The sequence below is a fragment of the Eretmochelys imbricata genome, chromosome 13, assembly GCF_965152235.1.
Source record: "Eretmochelys imbricata isolate rEreImb1 chromosome 13, rEreImb1.hap1, whole genome shotgun sequence".
NCBI classification, from domain to species: Eukaryota; Metazoa; Chordata; order Testudines; family Cheloniidae; genus Eretmochelys; species Eretmochelys imbricata.
The window spans coordinates 2,463,532-2,481,239 of record NC_135584.1 but is presented as its reverse complement, the minus strand read 5'-3'; the positions used below and the strand labels follow the sequence as shown (position 1 = coordinate 2,481,239).

At 54.6% G+C, this 17,708-nt stretch overlaps 1 protein-coding gene across 1 annotated transcript in view; it reads left to right on the top strand.

Moving 5' to 3' along the window:
• XKR7 (XK related 7) overlaps positions 1-9,114 on the top strand; it is a 31,179-nt gene extending 22,065 nt beyond the window's left edge. Inside the window, exons 2-3 of the mRNA XM_077832382.1 lie at positions 7,367-7,566; positions 8,162-9,114. Coding sequence (XP_077688508.1) covers positions 7,367-7,566; positions 8,162-9,114 — 1,153 coding nt within the window. The remainder of the gene's footprint in view (positions 1-7,366; positions 7,567-8,161) is intronic.
• The last annotated feature ends 8,594 nt before the right edge of the window (positions 9,115-17,708 follow it).

Here is a 17,708-nt window from a genome sequence, read left to right as displayed (position 1 = left end):
ATCAAATCCCCCACAGCAAGGAGCCCATTTCCCAGGAATAGTCGCTCAGGAGCAGTGACTTATTGCAGCTGAGAAAATGAACTTTGCTCAGGCTCTCCCGAGGCGGCCAGCACGTTCCTGGCTGCACCACAGGGGGGGCGCCAGGCCTTGGTGTCTTCCAGCAGCCAGAGCGGGGCCAGGCCCACCTCCTTGGAGCTGATATATGGGCTTAAAGTGCTGGGATACGGCTTTCTCCTGGCACTCACCAGCTAATGGAGTCGACTGACAGCATTTTATGAATCTGATACAAAGGCCATCAGTTTGCGTGACAGTTTTACTAGGTTGGGAGGGAGCTTTATAGTCCCACTTCCTTTTGCTTAATCTTTCTGTTTTCCCAGTCATTTGTCTCCCGCCTTCCAACACCTACGTGAGGTGGTTTGAGTAGCAGAGCAGCGTGGAGCACAGACCAGCAACCAGCTCCTCAGCCCTGCTCCACCACTGGGGCTCAGCCATGCCCTCTCGGGACGCCCTTTCCCCAGGGATCCAGCTCCCCAGCTGGCACAGTTCTCCTCCTTCCCGGGGCGAGGAGAGAGAGAGGAATTGGATGTCTAGTGTATAATTCAGAGGATGTAATTGACTGTGAGCACCGAGGCTGTTTGTCCCCAGTGCCCTGGTGAGAGCCACAGGCAGCTGGGGAGAGCCTCTGGCAGTGAATACCTGGCCCCTGAGCTGGGTAAGGCAGGAGCTCCAGCACTGACCGGCTGTGAATCAAGCTGCATTGCAGCTCCCCTCACTTGTGGTCAGTTTTCCTTGAGCACCTGTGAATGTGAGATAATGAACAGCAAGGGTGAGACCATGAGATGACAGAGCACTGCTGTAGGGAACCTCAGATCTCTGGGGTGTTATGGCCTGGGTCAGGCAGGGCACCCTGCAGGGAATCATAGGATCATAGAATCATAGAAGATTAGGGTTGGAAGAGACCTCAAGATGTTATGCAGATAAAACTACACAGGATCGTTTCAGGGGACAAGACAATATGTCACATTTATTATAACACAATTTGATTTATGACCAATAACTAATTTCTAATACCTGTGTATACACACACCCCACACACCCCAAATGTTCTGCAGCTTCTGTATAGTTACCAGTCCTGAATGTAGCTTGGGTTCGTGGCGTGGGTTCGTAGCTTGTGGCGGCTCACTGGCCAGGAAAGCCGGGCACAAGGAAGAGCTGGGTCTCTGTTGGGCATGCACCGATGCCCTTCCATGTTGGCAGCAGAATGTTACCCTCCAAAGTCTTCCATCGCATCCATCCTTTTTATAGGCTTTAGTATGAATCCAGAGTCTATAGGTCCTGCTGTGTCAGGCTGCCTCTGGGTCCGGTGTGACTGATCACCCGTCAATTGCAGACATATGTCTTTCAGCCTGGGACCTGGCTTTGAAGTTTCTTCAGTTGTACTTTTGTTCTTTTCTTTTGAGGGTGGACTCTTCTTGCTTTGTCAGGGCTGTTGTCTGCATCTTCAGCCGTTGGCGTTTACACTTTATTTCATCAGGACAGGCTGGGGCTGGAGGTTGATTCCATCATCCATCCATCCCTCATTCCCACATCTAAACTACACTCATCAGATTACAGCCGGGTTTTGCAAAATGAAGGTTGCAGCAGGGTTTACAAAATGGAGTGAGCATTTTAAAATGGAGTTTGGGACAAGCTGAAATGGAGTTTGAGTTACAATATGGACAGGTGTAAGGAATGACAAACAGTGAGCAGAAGTTACAATATAGACAAGTATAATGAATGACAAACAGTGAGCAGAAGTTACAATGTTGAAACTGTGTAAAACAATTGGATTGAAAGTGAAACTCAATTAGCCAGTTATTGGGGTAACCGGTTTTATGAATGAATGTTGTTTCATTCAAAAAACTTTGCTTATGAAGTTATATTAATAAAGTGAACAATTAAAAACTATTTCGTTGATCAGTTCTACAAGGAGGTCATCTGGTCCAGTGGTTCTCAAACTTGTGCACTGGCGACCCCTTTCACATAGCAAGCTGCTGAGTGCGAACCCCCTTATAAATTAAAAACACTTTTTTATATATCTAACACCATTATAAATGCTGGAGGCAAAGCGGGGTTTGGAGTGGAGGCTGACAGCTCGCGACCCCCCATGTAATAACCTCACGACCCCCTGAGGGGTCCTGTCCCCAGTTTGAGAACCTCTAATCTAGTCCAACCCCCTGCTCAAAGCAGGACCAACCCCAACTAAATTATCCGAGCCAGGGCTCTGTCAAGCCTGACCTTAAAAACCTCTAAGGATGGAGATTCCACCACCTCCCTAGAGAACCGATTCCAGTGTTTCACCACCCTCCACGTGAAATAGTGTTTCCTGATATCCTACCTAGACATCCCCCACTGCAACTTGAGACCATTGCTCCTTGTTCTATCATCTGCCACCACTGAGGACAGCTGAGCTCCATCCTCTTTGGAACCCCCCTTCATGTAGTTGAAGGCAGCTATCAAATCTCTCCCCACCCCCCTTCTCTTCTGTCGACGAAATAAGCCCAGTTCCCTCAGCCTTTTCTCGTAAGTCATGTGCCCCAGCCCCCTGATCATTTTCGCTGCCCTCCGCTGTAGTGAGGGTCCCAAAACTGGACGCAATACTCCAGATGTGGCCTCACCAGTGCCGAATAGAGGGGAATAATCACTGCCCTCGATCTGCTGGCAACGCTCCTACTAATGCAGCCCAATATGCCGTTAGTCTTCTTGGCAACAAGGATACACTGTTGACTCATATCCAGCTTCTCGTCCACTGTATTTCCCAGCTCCTTTTCTGCAGAACTGCTGCTTAACCAGTCGGTCCCCAGTCTGTAGCAGTACATGGGATTCTTCCGTCCTAAGTGCAGGATTCTGCACTTGTCCTTGTTAAACTTCATCAGATTTCTTTTGGCCCAATCCTCCAATTTATCTAGGTCACTCTGGACCCTATCCCTACCCTCCATAGTATCTACCTCTGCCTCTAGCTTAGTGTCATCCACGAATTTGCTGAAGGTGCAATCCATCCCATCCTCTAGATCGTTAATGAAGATGTTGAACAAAACCGGCCCTAGGACTAACTTCTGGGGCACTCTGCTTGATACTGGCTGCCAACTAGACATGGAGCCATTGATCACTACCCTTTGAGCCTGACAATCTAGCCAGCTTTCTATCCACCTTATAGTCCATTCATCCAGCCCATACTTCTTTAACTTGCTGGCAAGAATATTGTGGAAGACTGTATCAAAAGCTTTGCTAAAGTCAAGGTATATCGCGTCCACCGCTTTCCCCATATCCACAGAGCCAGTTATCTCCTCACAGAAGACAATCAGGTTGGTCAGGCACGACTTGCCCTTGGTGAATCCATGTTGACTGTTCCCAATCACCTTCGTCTCCTCCAAGTGTTTCACAGTGGATTCCTTGGGGACCTGCTCCATGGTTTTCCAGGGACTGAGGTGAGGCTGATGGGTCTGTAGTTCCCCGGATTCTCCTTCTTCCCATTTTTAAAGATGAGCATGATATTTGCCTCGTTCCAGTCGTCTGGGACCTCCCCCCATCGCCACGAGTTTTCAAAGATAATGGCCAATGGCTCTGCAATCACATCCGCCAACTCCCTCAGCACCCTCGGCTGCATTAGATCCGGCCCCATGGACTTGTGCATGTCCAGCTTTTCTAAATAGTCCTGAACCTGTTATTTCACCACTGAGGGCTGCTCGTCTCCTCCCCATGCTGTGCTGCCCAGTGCAGCAGTCAGGGAGCTGACCTCTGTGAAGACAGAGGCAAAAAAAGCGTTGAGTACTCCAGCTTTTTCCACATCCTCTGTCCCTAGGTTGCCTCCCTCATTCAGCAAGGGGCCCACACTTTCCCTGACCTCCTTGTCGCCAACATACCTGTAGAAGCCCTACTTGTTCCCCTTCACATTTCTTGCTAGCTGCAACTCCAATTGTGGTTTGGCCTTCCTGATGACTCTGCCCCTGCAGGCTCGAGCAATATCTTTATACTCCTCCCTAGTCATCTGTCCAAGTTTCCAATTCTTGTAAGCTTCCTTTTTGTGTTTAAGCTCACACGGCTGGAGCCATTGCTCACTGATGTGCATGGCTGTGGACAATTCCCACAGACTAGTCACCCCGCATCAGACCTGGGGGCAGGGCTATAAGACAGAAGGGAATTTGCAGCTTGAATTGTGCTAACCTAAGGCTCTGTCTACACCGGAGTCAGGGGTGTGACCGTAAACGTACCCCAATTAGCTCCGGTGCCAATAGCAGGGAAGCCGTGATAGCAGAGACAACAGCAGGGCTGCACACACTGGCCTTGGGGGTGTACTTGAGCGCTAGCTTCCCTGCTGCTGTTCCTGGAGATGGTGAGATCAAAGCCAGGCTAGGGGTGTGTACACATGCCACAGTCGCACCTCAGATTGTCATGTAGACAGGATTCCTGTGGCCCAGTGGCTGCATAGGAGCTGCCTGGAGCAGAGGGCAGTGTAAAAGCACAAAAGCCTCTTCCTCGGCCTCTGGCAATGGCTCACCACAGACCCAGTGCAGCTGGTTGGTCCCGGGCTTGTTGCTGTGGGGGGGAAGGGAGTCCAGTCCCTGTTTGCAAGGTAAAAGACGGCCTGTTTGTAAATCACAAGCATGTGTCCACACAAACACCTCCGCTGACCCCACGCTGGCTACCATATGGCAGGCACAAGCCATGTGATGGCAGCAGCCAGAGCCAGGGAAGGCTCCGTCATCAAAACCCTGTGAGTTTCCTGCATACAGCTCCCGAGGTCTCAGTCAGAGCAGCTGTTCCCTTTATCCTGTCTGATCAGCACGGCAGGGGAAGAGGGGCAGGCCTCAGTCGGGTTAGGGAAAAAATAGATATCCACTTCCGAAAGCCAAGGTGCCACGTTCTCCCTCTGAGATCAGTGCTGCCAAACTGCACCCCCCAGGTCAGTGTGCAACCCAGCGAGATAGACCAGGGATCTCACGCTGGAGAGGAGAGTGGGTGTGATCCCAGTGAAATAGACCAGAACTCCGCGTTCACAAGGCGAAAGGTATCGTGATATCCCAGGGAAAGATACTGGGACTCAGTATACAAAGAGGCCAGACTCTGTGGCATGAGCAACTGTGGGGATGTGCAGCCTAGCCAGACTCTATACCCACTGATGCCCTGCATATCCTGCGAGGGGATCCCCTTCAAGGGCATCTGGGTATGCCCAGTTCCTGTCCCGGCCCGAGCCCAGCATGCCCAGTCTCTCCTGGATCCCTGTGAGGGTGGGTTTGGGTTACTCTCTTGCTGATTGGCAGTCAGGCTGACCAGTCCTCTACCTCTCCCACATTCCCCCCAGCCACAAAAGCCTCCTGTACAAGGCTGCAGGGCGTCTGCACAGGGCTCTGTTTCATGGCACACAACACGGGATCCCTAAATGGAACCGGGCATCCTCCTACCCCACCAGGCACCAATCTGGCTGCCTTTGGGGCCCTCTGCACCCAGGAGGAAGAGCTCAGCACTTGTCCCATGGCCAGTAACAGCTATTAACATGCAGAGCCAGAGGGGAAAATGTTATACTTATAAGAAGTACACAGGATCTTTATAGGGAGAAGGCAGCACTGAAGGCAGAAGGCAGCACGCCGCATTTATTGAGAATACAACAGTTAGCATGTGCTTTTCAATCACACACCCCATGCACACAGTCCTGCCAGTCGATGTTTATAGTTACCAGTCCAGAGTCTGGATCAATCTAGTGGCCAGCCAGACGGGTCGCAAAGGGGAGCAGGGCTCTGTTGGTTGTGATCCGATGCTCCCGGAGCGTGGCAAGATGAACCCAAAGTCCCATGGCCAAGCGCCCTGTTCTTATAGTCTTTTTTCTCTGTTGAAGTCTATGGATTTTGCTGTGTCATTTTGTGACCGGTTACTTCTTAATTCGTGTATCTTTTGATGTAAACATTCCAATACACCTCCGAGAGGGTCATCCTGTCCTGGTTCCAATTTAATCAATTGTCCTGTCTTTAGGGGTGTCAGCCTTCACCTCAGGGTCGTCAATCTGCCCTTCCTTCATTATGGATGCACGTTGACGGTTCTCTGGTGTCCTTAAATCTCTTCACTCCTTCTTCCTTGACCATCTGGCTATAACAACGGCCTTCACACCTTATCTTTTCCTGATGCAAACACTCCTCATTCACACAAACTGTCTTTTTATAGAGACCTTTGAGAATACAAACAGTGTCAGTTTATTTTGAGCGAAAGACATTGTAAATTAAGCCTTCCTCTAATCTCCTTAACATAGACACAATACAAGATCCTGTCTCTTACTTACTAAACCTTAAAACAAAGAAATGTATATTTAACTAGAGTGCCTAATTTGTAATACATATAGGAAACCATAGTAGACATTATAACTTATCCTAAAACAAAAGGGTGACCATAATCAGGCATAAGGATTGTGCTGGTCTGTCCCTGCCTTAACATCAGTACAGACACTGGTAGTCTGTCAGAGGGTCATTCCTTTCTGCTATTCAAAAAGGATGGCTGGCAGGATGAAATCAAATCATACATTAATTCTCATAGTACAGTTATAAAATCCTGCTCCTACAGAGACTTCAAGCAGGCGGAGCACAGGAAAGCATCTGCTAGTGGACTCACTTGTCCTGTCACGCGTCTGACCTTGCCCAGCGAAGGTGTTGGCAGAACGGGGTCAGCCTCAGGGGGGAGCATGGGACATTAGACCTGAGTGGGAGTTTTACCGAGTTCCTTTGGCACCCCAGGGATCTCAAAGGGCGTCACAAAGCAGTGAGTTAAACACTCAGGGCAGGCAAGAGCTCAAGGAGGAAGATCCTGAGCCCCATGCATTAGCAGCTGCTTCACTGAGAGGGGGCGCTGGCTTGGACGCGGCTGTTCTCCCCTGCCGCCGGGATACCTCGTTAGGAGAGCGAGAAAGGACCTCGCTTCAATGTCTCGTCCCAAAGGCGGGGTATCCAACCGGGCAGCCCCCTGCCCCTCTGCTCCACTGCAGGGCCAAAGGGGAGCACGATGCCAGCTGGCCTATTCGCTGCGAGGGGAAGGAGGATACTCGTCTCCCCCATCCCGGGTTTCTGTGGCCAGCTATGAACTTGCTCGGGATGAATCTGAACATACTTGGAAGGATCCTCGAGTCTCCCAAACTTCGGTGCCTTACCCTGGCCCCACAATGCAGGATTCTGTGGCCTTGCTCTTATCCCCCGGACCAGCCGCTGCCTGCCTACCCCAAGCCTAGACTGCATGGCTGGGCCGGGCAGCAGGGCCGCGTGCCAGTCTCTGACATTCAGGGGTCGAGCGAGTGGGGAGCACGGGCTCGCTCCGGTCTCACCCGCTGTCTTCCCTGCCTCCTGCACAGGTACCTCCGGACCCTGTACCTCGGCCTCCAGAGCCGCTGGCAGTCAGAGCACAGACAGCGCCACTTCTACTGGAGGATGATGTTCGAGAGCGCGGACATCAGCATGCTGCGGCTGCTGGAGACCTTCCTGAAGAGCGCCCCCCAGCTGGTGCTGCAGCTGAGCATCATGGTGCAACAGAACAACATTGAGCCCCTGCAGGGTAAGGGACGACTCCCGCCGACCCAGCCCCCATCCCAGCCTTCCTGCCCCCTCTCATCACCTGTCACTGCCGGGGACGTGCCACGAAATTAAAAGGTGGCATATTCAAAACTGAGAGACAGAAAAGGTTTCTCACACAATGGGGGAGGAGACTGTGGAACTCTCTGCCACTGGGAGTTGCTGAGGCCAAGAATTTAGCAAGAGTCGAAAAGGGATTGGACACTTGTACGGATAACGAAAACAACCAGAGCTGTCAATAGTTAATGGTCAAATTCTGGAAGGGACATAAAACCTCCTGCTTTGGAGCTGAAGCCAGAGTCTCTAACTGAGGGACCGGGAGGAGACCTAATGTGGTGGCAGATTATCGCATATCTGCTCCTGCGGATTCTTACCCCTTCCCCTGCAGGATCTGATGTTGGGCTCTGGCACAGACAGGACACTGGGCTAGAGGGAGCTGGGATCTGATCCAGCCTGGCCACACCCATGTTCCATCTTCTGTGTTCCCTTCCTCTTCCTCCCATCTCATACCATCCCCTCCTCCTGTTCCTCTCCTTCCTCTCCCCTCCAACTCCCTGACTCATTCTGTGTCTCCGCAGGTCTCTCGGCCTCGGCCTCCCTGGTGTCCCTGGCGTGGATGATCGCCTCCTACCAAAAGGTGCTGCGGGACTCGCGTGAGGACAAGATGCCCATGTCCTACAAGGGGGCAGTGGTGCAGATCCTCTGGCACCTGTTCACCATCGCTGCCCGCGCCATTGCCTTCGCCCTCTTTGCCTCCGTGTTCCAGCTCTACTTTGGCATCTTCATCGTCACGCATTGGTGCATCATGACCTTCTGGATCATCCAGGGGGAGACGGACTTCTGCATGTCCAAATGGGAGGAGATCATCTACAACATGGTGGTGGGCATCATCTACATCTTCTGCTGGTTCAACGTGAAGGAGGGCCGGAGCCGCTGCCGCATGGCCATCTACTACACCATTACACTGGCGGAGAACGCGGCCCTCACCGGGCTCTGGTACATGTACTATGACCGCCAGGCCACCGCTGACTTCGACGCCTTAATCATCGTCTGCGTGGTCTCCTCCAGCTTCGCCCTGGGCATCTTCTTCATGTTCATCTACTACTGCCTCTTGCACCCCAACGGGCCGGTGTTCGGCCCCCAGACCAGCGGCTGCATTTTCAAAAAGGCGCCGGCCGCCTGCGTGGGACCCCCGGAGGACGTAATCACCAGCCCCCCACGCTCCTTGCCACGGACTACAGGGGGGGAGAGGGAAGGGGTGCCAGGGGACAGGGACAGCTGCGTGCCTGTTTTTCAGGTCAGGCCAAGCGTCCCCCCAACCCCTGTTGCCCGCGCCCCCCGGACAGAAGGGCCCGTCATCCGAATAGATCTGCCCAGGAAGAAGTACCCTGCCTGGGACGCCCATTTCATTGACAGGCGGCTCCGTAAGACGATCCTAGCGCTGGAGTATTCTTCTCCGGCTACCCCACGCCTGCAGTACCGCAGCATGGGGGCCTCGCAGGAGGTGCTGGAGTATGAGACCACGGTGTAGGCCACCGCGGGAGCCATGTAACTGCCTAGCATGCCCCCCCACCCCCACCGTGGGGCTGACACAATGGTGCATTTCCAGAACCCAAGGGGGTCGCTGGTCAGAGCCCACTGGCCGCCAGCCAAGCCCGGCCTTCCGCTGCCCTGGAGAGTGGCTGTCCAGTATCTTCTTAGCATTTTGCCTTTGTGTTCATTCGCACTGATGGCCCCGCACCTCCCCGCTCTACCCCCCATCCCAGAGGGGTTGGCGAGGTCAGCTGGTGCTACCTGCCCCGCTCTGCCTTGACGAGCTCCCCCTCTAGGCAATGCCGTGGCAAAGTTTTCCTCCCTGTGCCCCAGTTGCGTCCAGGCTGCCTCCCTGGCACCCCCACAGATGGGCCCAGAGGAGTCCATCCTCCCCTCCAGGCGGGAGTCTTTGTTGGTGCTGAAATACCTCACCTGTACCTGAGCTCAAACAGCCTGGAGCCGCCCCATGGTGTGGCCTCTAGCCACCGGCAAAGGGGCACGGCACCTGGTGCAGGAGGGGTTGCACAGAGCCCGGCTGGAGAGGGTGGGGAGCAGCTTCCTTGTGGATGTGAGGACTGGCCGGAGCTGGGGAGCAGGGTGTGTGAGGGGCCACGGCATGGGGGGTGGGGGAATCAGGGCAGGCTGAGTGCCCTGGGTACAGAAGTGCACCACAACCCCCAGTTACTCTGGGCACAGGGGGGCCCTGGGAAGTGGGGCTGAAGCATGTGGAGCTCTGGGGGAAAGGTGGGGCCCTGGTTGCTGGAACACACACTGGGTGCTGGGGCGTGCCAGGGGTGCTGGGGTAAGGTGGAGCATGGCAAGATCACAGGCGCAATCCTTCATCATTCCTGTGTGAAGTCTGTTCCCGCCATTCCCTGGGCCTTGGAATTAAGGGAATGACCTTGGGCCCCCTCCCCGTTGTTCCCCCCCCCCACACACACACCCTGAAATGCCTGCCACAGCTGTGCCAGTCCATGGGGGCAGATGCACTTCTGCCTCTGAGTAAAGGGGACATAGGAAGGTTAATAATCCCAGCGTCCCATGGGGTGAGCGTGGCGGGGGATTCTCCCTAGAGTGTTGGGGTCATGATGGAGAGAGCTCCTGGGATCCCAAGGAGCCCGTCGGCGAAGCTGGGCCGGCAGGAGCTGGAGACAACAGGGAGAAAGCTGGAGCTGAATGAGGTGTTTGCCTGAGGTCAGGCCAAGCCAATGGCAACAGCCCTGGCAGGGTAAACGCCAGATTCATACCAGTGCCAAGGGCCAAACTCCCTGGGACTCCAGTGTCGTCAGGATGCAAAAGCCCCAGGGCTGCAGCAATGCCAGGCACCAGCACACACCCAGCGTTTGCCACTCTGCAGAGCCTTCTGTGCCATTCAATCTCCTGTGCGAGGAACGCAGCGGGGCCGCGCTTGGTTCTAGGGCCTCGGGTGGTAAATACTGAGTCTGCAGGGATCGGTGTCCCATCACAGCTCTGCAGGCATGCCCCGAACCCAGGCCAGAGGCTGGGGGCAGTGATCTCTCACTGGGGTGGCTGTTTCAGGTTTTTTGTGAACCAGCTGGTGTGTGGGGAGGGGCATTATCACCAGCATGCCATGAAATTAACAAAGGCTCCCTCACTGTGCAGGCCAGGCCAGCGGGCAGGACAAACCCCGTTTGTCAGATCCATACCTCCACCACTGAAGGACAATGGTCTGAACAAGGCCTTTTCAAGCCAGACTCATGCAGCTTTGTAGAGGGTTGTGGCAGGTCTGCCACGGGAAGCTGGGGGTGTTTTGGTGGCTACTTCATATATTTTCCTGCTTGTGTGTTTCTACATCTGGAAAACCTGCAGCCTTTCAAATGATTGTAGGGGAAGGTCAGGGAGAGGGGTGTCTTTCACCAAGAAGATTAACAGGTCACAAAGAAAGCCGCGTGCGCACACCCCTGGCCCCGCAGAGGGCCAGCCCCACCTCTGTTCTGACCTGACTTCAGCGCACACACAGGTGTGAGGGAGGGCAGGGTGAGGCCTGGGCATGCATAGATGCACACACGGATCTCAAGGGATAGATTTAAAAAAACGTGTGAGGTGCCCAGGTGCTCCCAGATGCCTGCGGTTATGTGCGCAAACCGGTTCATTGCACATGCAAAAGGCTGATTAGGCGCATTTACCGATTGGCCTGGGCAGATTCATTAATCAAGAGCAGAAATTAGCTGCCCCTTTTTCACCTGCAATGAAGAGCTGAAGCTTGCTGAATCCCTGGCCCACAGAGAGGAGGCAGCTGGATCTCACAGTGCCACCTCACTGATCCCAAATGCCCTTCAGTCTCACACACAGAGCTCCAGCTCCTACTGTGAGCCCCATGATCCCAAGGAGGGGTTGCAACCACAGGAAGGGAGATGATGCCCTGAGAGCTAACAGCCTTCGCTCAGGGCTATGCCGGAAACCCCAGACCTGCTTCAGCTGTGGGCGGAGCCCAGTCTGGCCAGGCCCAAGGTCACCTTCCAGGCTGAAAAGGAGGAAACTCGAGAGTTACATGGCATGTAGAAAGAAAGCAGGAGCATGTGGAGCTGGGAGGAAGGCAAAGCCCTCCCCACATTTTCAGCCTAGCTGTAGGGTTTCAGGGGGACACTCTCTACACAGCCTCCCCTTCCCCCACCACGTACAGGCTGCTCACGCTTCCCATGGTCAAAGCCCCACCAGCTCTCGGAGTCCCTCCGTCTACATGAGCAAAGGGCTGTAGCAGCGCTGGGCCCTGCCCTGGTGCTCACCTCTCTGCCTGGCTGGGGTTGGGGTTGGGGTTGGGGTTGGGGTGGTAGAAGGGGGTAGCTCCCTGCTGTCTGAGTTGGGCACCTTATGGGAGAGTCTGAAATATCCAATTTCCTGTTTCTTTTTGCCCTCACCCTTGGATTTAACCCTTTGGCCCCTGCAGCTGTTGGCTCTCCCGACGTGTGTTCATTCCGGTGGTTCTGCAGCCTGCTTACCCTGTGTCCTCTTGCACAGCTGAGCACCCTGTGACTGGCACCTGACTGGGGCACCGGGAGAACTGGGGCACTGCTCACACAGGGGGATACCTGAGTCTCCTCTCCCACAGCTAGGCTGGGCTGCGCTGACTCTGGGCAGGAAGGGTTAAAATGTAACTGAGCCAGAGAACAAACCAGCTGCCTCTGCGTCTCCTCCTGGGACTTAAACGCACTGGGCTAGGTCTGCCCAGGGCAGCCTCCGCTCCTCTTGGGGGTCAGTCAGGACAGGGAGCGAGGGGGAAGGTGTCTGGTGCCCAAGGCTGGTAGCTCTGCTGGGCCATTGCCTCGGCCCGTGGGTGTCCCTGCCAGGCTGAGTTTGCCTGAGCCAGGCACCAATGGTTTGTCTGATTTGCGAGAACTGCTTTTTCTGATTTGTTTGATTTGAAGTGAAATGATCTACCTCAGCAACGCGGGCTGGAGTCCATTGCTACAGCTGGCTCTGCCGGCAGGGGTTGCTGGGGGGGGTGCTCGTCACCAGGCCAGAAAACCATAGGTTCATTGCGCCAAACGTCACCCAGGCCAGTGAGATTTGGGTGGGGAGCTTCCCGGGCAGTACAGGCCCAGGTGCGACTCTCAGGGCTTCATGAGGAGGCACCACGCAGCGGAGAGCAGAATCTGTCCTTTGTCATCTGTGGGCAGGTCCTGAGGGCCCTTGCTAAGTTCTCATCCAGTCCTCACTCAGACTAGCTCCTGATGTCAGCCTCTGGCTAAGGATTTATCCCACGCTTAGAACTGGTGTGTGCAAGTCAGCAGGGTGGAGCTGAGCAGGGCCTCGTGATCTGGCCCGCTCTTTCCCATTTCCACCTGCCTCTACAGCCAGCGGGGTGATGGTAAAACTCGCGTTTCCCTGGGGCCTCACGATGTATTCCCCCAGAGCGCCGCTTCTGTGCTGACCGTCCCATGCAGCGAGCGGAGCAGCGTGTGCCTTGGACAGGGCTTGGACGTGCTGTGCAGTCCTGGCTGGCTGGCCCACATGCACCGTGACCTGAGTCGCCTGCAGGCACCAAGCATGGGGCATCCCACCTGCCGCATGCACTGGCTACGCCCCCTCCCTGTGCACTGATGTGTTGACGCACCTGGCTACAGCAGGTGCTGTGTATCCCCTAAGTGCCCCGTGGGCTGGGCACGCTGACTGCACGGCTTGCCCCGGCACCCACACGAAGCACCGTGTTCACCCGCTGGTGCACTGATCTCTCCCAGGGACAGAGTGTCCCGTGCACACTGATTACACCTCCCTGTACACCAGAAACTGAGCATCACGTCTCCCATGCACTGTCTGGCATGAGTCCCACAAGCAGGACTTACAGGGCAGGGAGTCACGGGGACACCCTCAAGTCTCACTCATGACTCCACAGTCCCTTGTGGTCACACGCCCAGTGCCAGTGAGAACAAGCTGTGCATGGCTCTGGCGAAACTACGGGGCAGAGCAGGGGCAGTCCAGCTCCCCCTCCTCAACTGGTGGAGGGAGAGGCTCTCCCCCCCTCCCGCCCCGCTCTTGTTTCAATCTACTTTAACCCCAGTGCTTGATTGTCAGTGCACTGACTGTACCATGTGTTGTACCTCATTATACCCCTGGCATCTGCATTACCACACACTGACTGCGATATGTGCCTTTTACACACCATGCTCTCACTCACCCTGGCTCCCTGTACTGTCTGGTAATAGTGAGCTCCATATAACTGTGCAGACCTCACACTGTAACTGCACCATCACTGCTGACTACACCAGGTGTGTTACACCGCTCAATCTGACTGTATTTTGCACACTTACTACCACACTCTTGTCCCATACACCACGCTACACATTGATAGTAGCATGCTATATAGCAATTGTTCCTTTGCACCATATGTCCATTGTCCTTTTCAGGCAACTATGGTCCTGTTGTACCATGGACTGGCCCAGATTATGATCTCAGGTCAGTGGCATCAATCCAGGGTAATGCACAGTCAGCCGAGTCACTCTGGATTTCTGTCAGTGTAACGTGAGAGCAAACGCTGACCCACCACCTGAAGAAGACCGTGCCCACATGGTGCTGCTGCACGGCATGCTGATCACCCCGCCACCTCCGCCTGGTGCAGCCTGCCCCAGGATGCTGCATGCGTTCTGCTCCAGTGCGGCACAGCGTGTGCTGTAACACCAAGCACTGTCTGCAGCATGGACACTTAGCACAATTAGCAGAATGTTCTTCACATCTTCCGAGGCAGATTGTAACCACGGCCATCTGAGGCCTGCCTGATGACAAGCGGATTGCAGCTGGAGGCTGACTCCTGAAGGCGGGTTTGAAATAGATTGCAGAGAGAGAGCTGGGGGAGAGAAATAGACACAGCCGGACAGAAGCTGTCTGTGCATAGTCTGCAAATGACTGTCCGCATGGGTGTCAGGGTTATTCCCACCTGGATGCTGCAATCTGAAGAAACAGGGCTAAGCCCATAGCAAGGGCGTAGAGGCAGCCCAAGAGCTAGTCACTGCCTCAGCGGCTATAACCTGGGCTTCACATTTAGCCCCTTGCTTATTTTGGTCGCTGTTTTGGAAGCAGCCTGTTGACGAAACGCCCTTGAGCTTTAACTGGTGTTTCTCAAAGTGTCAGCCAGTAGCAAGAGCTAGTGCCCCCCTGCAGTACCCAGGGTCTCCCCTAGGTGTCGCTGGGTTGCTGCTCTGTGCAATGTGTCGAAGTGGACACATTGCCTTGTGTGTTGTATTTGTAATCTGAAGAGTTGGGCCAAAGCTGGTGGCTGGGGTGTTTTTATACCTTTCCGTATTGAATGGCAGCCGCAGAAATCCTTGCTGTATGCATTTCCCCTGGGTCCAGGTTACAGCTGGAGCATGGAGTCCAGACCTACACACCCATATGCATGGAGCAAATTTACACTAATGAAAGGGCAGAGAAGTGTTTTGCTTTAGTAGGTCCTCTGGAGCCCCAGGTCTGACAGGAACTCCAGCCCCTCCGAGTTTGGCATTAACCGGCCTGGCATTGGCACAGCATCTGGGTGTGAATTAGGGCCCTGTGGGACGATCTGAGCTTGGGGGTCGGGTTTGGGTTTCTCTTTCGCCTCAGGGAACCATTTATGGGTCAGGAATACTATGATAGCTGGTCCACTTGGGTCATGTGAAAGGAGCAATGAGGAGTATTGTGTCATGGCCAGAACATGGGACTGGCAGTGGGGAGTTCAGAGTTCTGGCCATGGCTCTGATTCTGAGTGACTGTGTGACCCTCGGCAAGCTCACTTAATCTTTCCTGGGCCTCGTTCTGTGCCTCAGTGTGCCATTCTGTAAGAATGGGGTAGTGAGTTTGCAATCAATGTTCGTCAGGGGTTTTGAGATGCTCAGAAGAAAGGTGCTAGAGAAGTGAGAACTGATTAATATTATTAGCTCCCCTGTCCATGGTCTGCCATACCATGAGGTCATTTTTTTGGCCCTATAAATGGCTACTGGAGAGACAAGGTGGCTGAGAATATGCCTTTTATTGGACCCCTTCTGACGATGGCTGACAGTTACAAACACTGGAGCCTGCCTTCCCCACTGTTTGGGCTCTAATCTGGCTCTAGTGGTTAGTCCTAGGGGACTGTGATGGCTGTGGGCACACTGTTACTTTATACACGTAAGGAAAGAGTTTCTTAGCAAGTTTGGAAGCGTCGTGTTCATGTCACTCGGGCTCCAAAGAGACAGGCTGTTGTTTAGCCAGCCCCAGCTGTTATGAAGGGGTAAATACATGCTTAAGCCTCACAGTCTGGGGCCTGCTACTGTGGGGTGGCCGGGGGACAGTTAAAGGGGCAGGAACTGCGAGGTGGTGGGAAGGTCCCAGAGTTTGGGCTGCGGCCCCAGTGGGAATGTCTACATGGCACCCGGCAATGGAACTGCCTGGCAGCCTGAGCCCTGTGAGGGAGTCAGCTGGCACAGGACAGCCGCCGGTGTCTGATGGCGAACTTTCCAAGCCCACACTGTGTAGTAATCCTGGGTTTGCAACGCTGGACCTGGGTGTCACCGTCCTGCTAACGTGGCCGTACCTCGCCATGCAGACCGTCCAACTTGGGTCTGCAGTTTGAGCTGCGTCCACACTGCAAAGTGACAGGGCTTGGACCAGAGTCGCAGCGGGACTCGGTCTCTCACTCAGCTCCCTAGCAGGGTCCTAGGATCTAGGTTCTGAGTGTTTGCTCACCCAAGTCAGACTGATTTGTTTGTGGACGGAAGGGGGGCTTGGGCAAACCTAAGTCAGAACCTGGGCCTAGTGTGTGGTGTAGACACAACCACAGAGCTTTAAAGCTCATAACCCACCCCTTAAACTTCACCAGGAACCAGCTGGCAGCCAGTTCAGACCCCAGAGCTCCAGGGCCACGCACCCCTGGGGGACATTCTGCTTGCTGCCTGGCAGCAGCACTGAGGAAGAGTCTGAAGCAGGGTAAGTGAATCACTGGTTGGATCCACAGGCCAGCAGGATGCTCAGTGACCCCATTGCTGCTACAGTCCCTGGGGCTGGGATAGCAGCCAAGCAGCATCATGCCACCAGAGTGGGGGGAAGAGGCTTCTTCCACACCCCTACTCCAGTCTCCTGCACAGATCCCGTTGGCCTGGGTTTTGTGGGAGAGGCGAGGAGAGTGGCATGTGCCCCTTAGACTACAGAAGCTTGTCAGGTCCTGGGTTTGCTTCAGTTTTGGTTGGTATTCAGCATTGTTAGCCAGAGGGTGCCTGTCAGCATTCAGCGTATCACCATCCTCATGGTCCTCCACTGATACCCATGCTGGGGACCTCTGCAGGAAGAGTGACGGCTTCCTTTAGGGATGCCCCAGCTCTTCTGGGGTACCTAGCTGGGCTTGTCACAGGATCCTCGCTGCAGCCCTAGGGAGGAGCAGCGAATCTGCATCACCTCCTCCTTAGAGCCCCTGTCCCGCCCCAGCCCCATGGCATGAGCGCAGAGAGGGCAGTTGTTGGAGACGGGTTCTTTAGTGGCTCCAGGGGACTCCGTGGGATATTCCCCTTCGGTTTGCTCAGCAGTTTGCTCCTAGGTATAAAGAAGCTGGACCCTCAGCTGCCATCGTCTGTGTCAGACGATTATCCCAGCCCCGTGTAGCATACACCCAGCTGCCTCCACAGTTATTTTCAGCCACTTGCTGGGAAAAGTAAAAAGACTTTCCGGGGGCCTGGTTGGCAGGCAGATGCCAGGAGGGCGTTGTGGGCGAAGGGAGGACTCTGGAGCTCTGCTGGGTGTTTATAGTGTCCGTATAGATATGTAGATCAGCTAGAGTGATCCTGACTGTGTCCAGGGTCTCATTTGGGGGACGGCGGTGTGGGGGGATGGGTTTTCCTGTGTTCTGCTCTGTGTCGCTGTGTCTACGCGTGTTTGTGGGCACTCCGTGACGTGATCTTGTCCAGCACACATGACCTGAGACCTCCAGCCTGTCTTTCCAGCCCAGCACTTGGGGTCAGGTAGGAAGGAGGGGGTCAGGGGGGTCTCTGAGCTCCTGCTGCAGGGACTGGACATGGGCCGGCCACACTCCCCTGTGAGATGGGCGTGGGCCCTGCCAGCAGGTAGAAGGGTGTTGCCTGAGGTAGCCGCAGCTTGCTACAGACACGCAAGAATCCCGCATTCTGTGGGCTG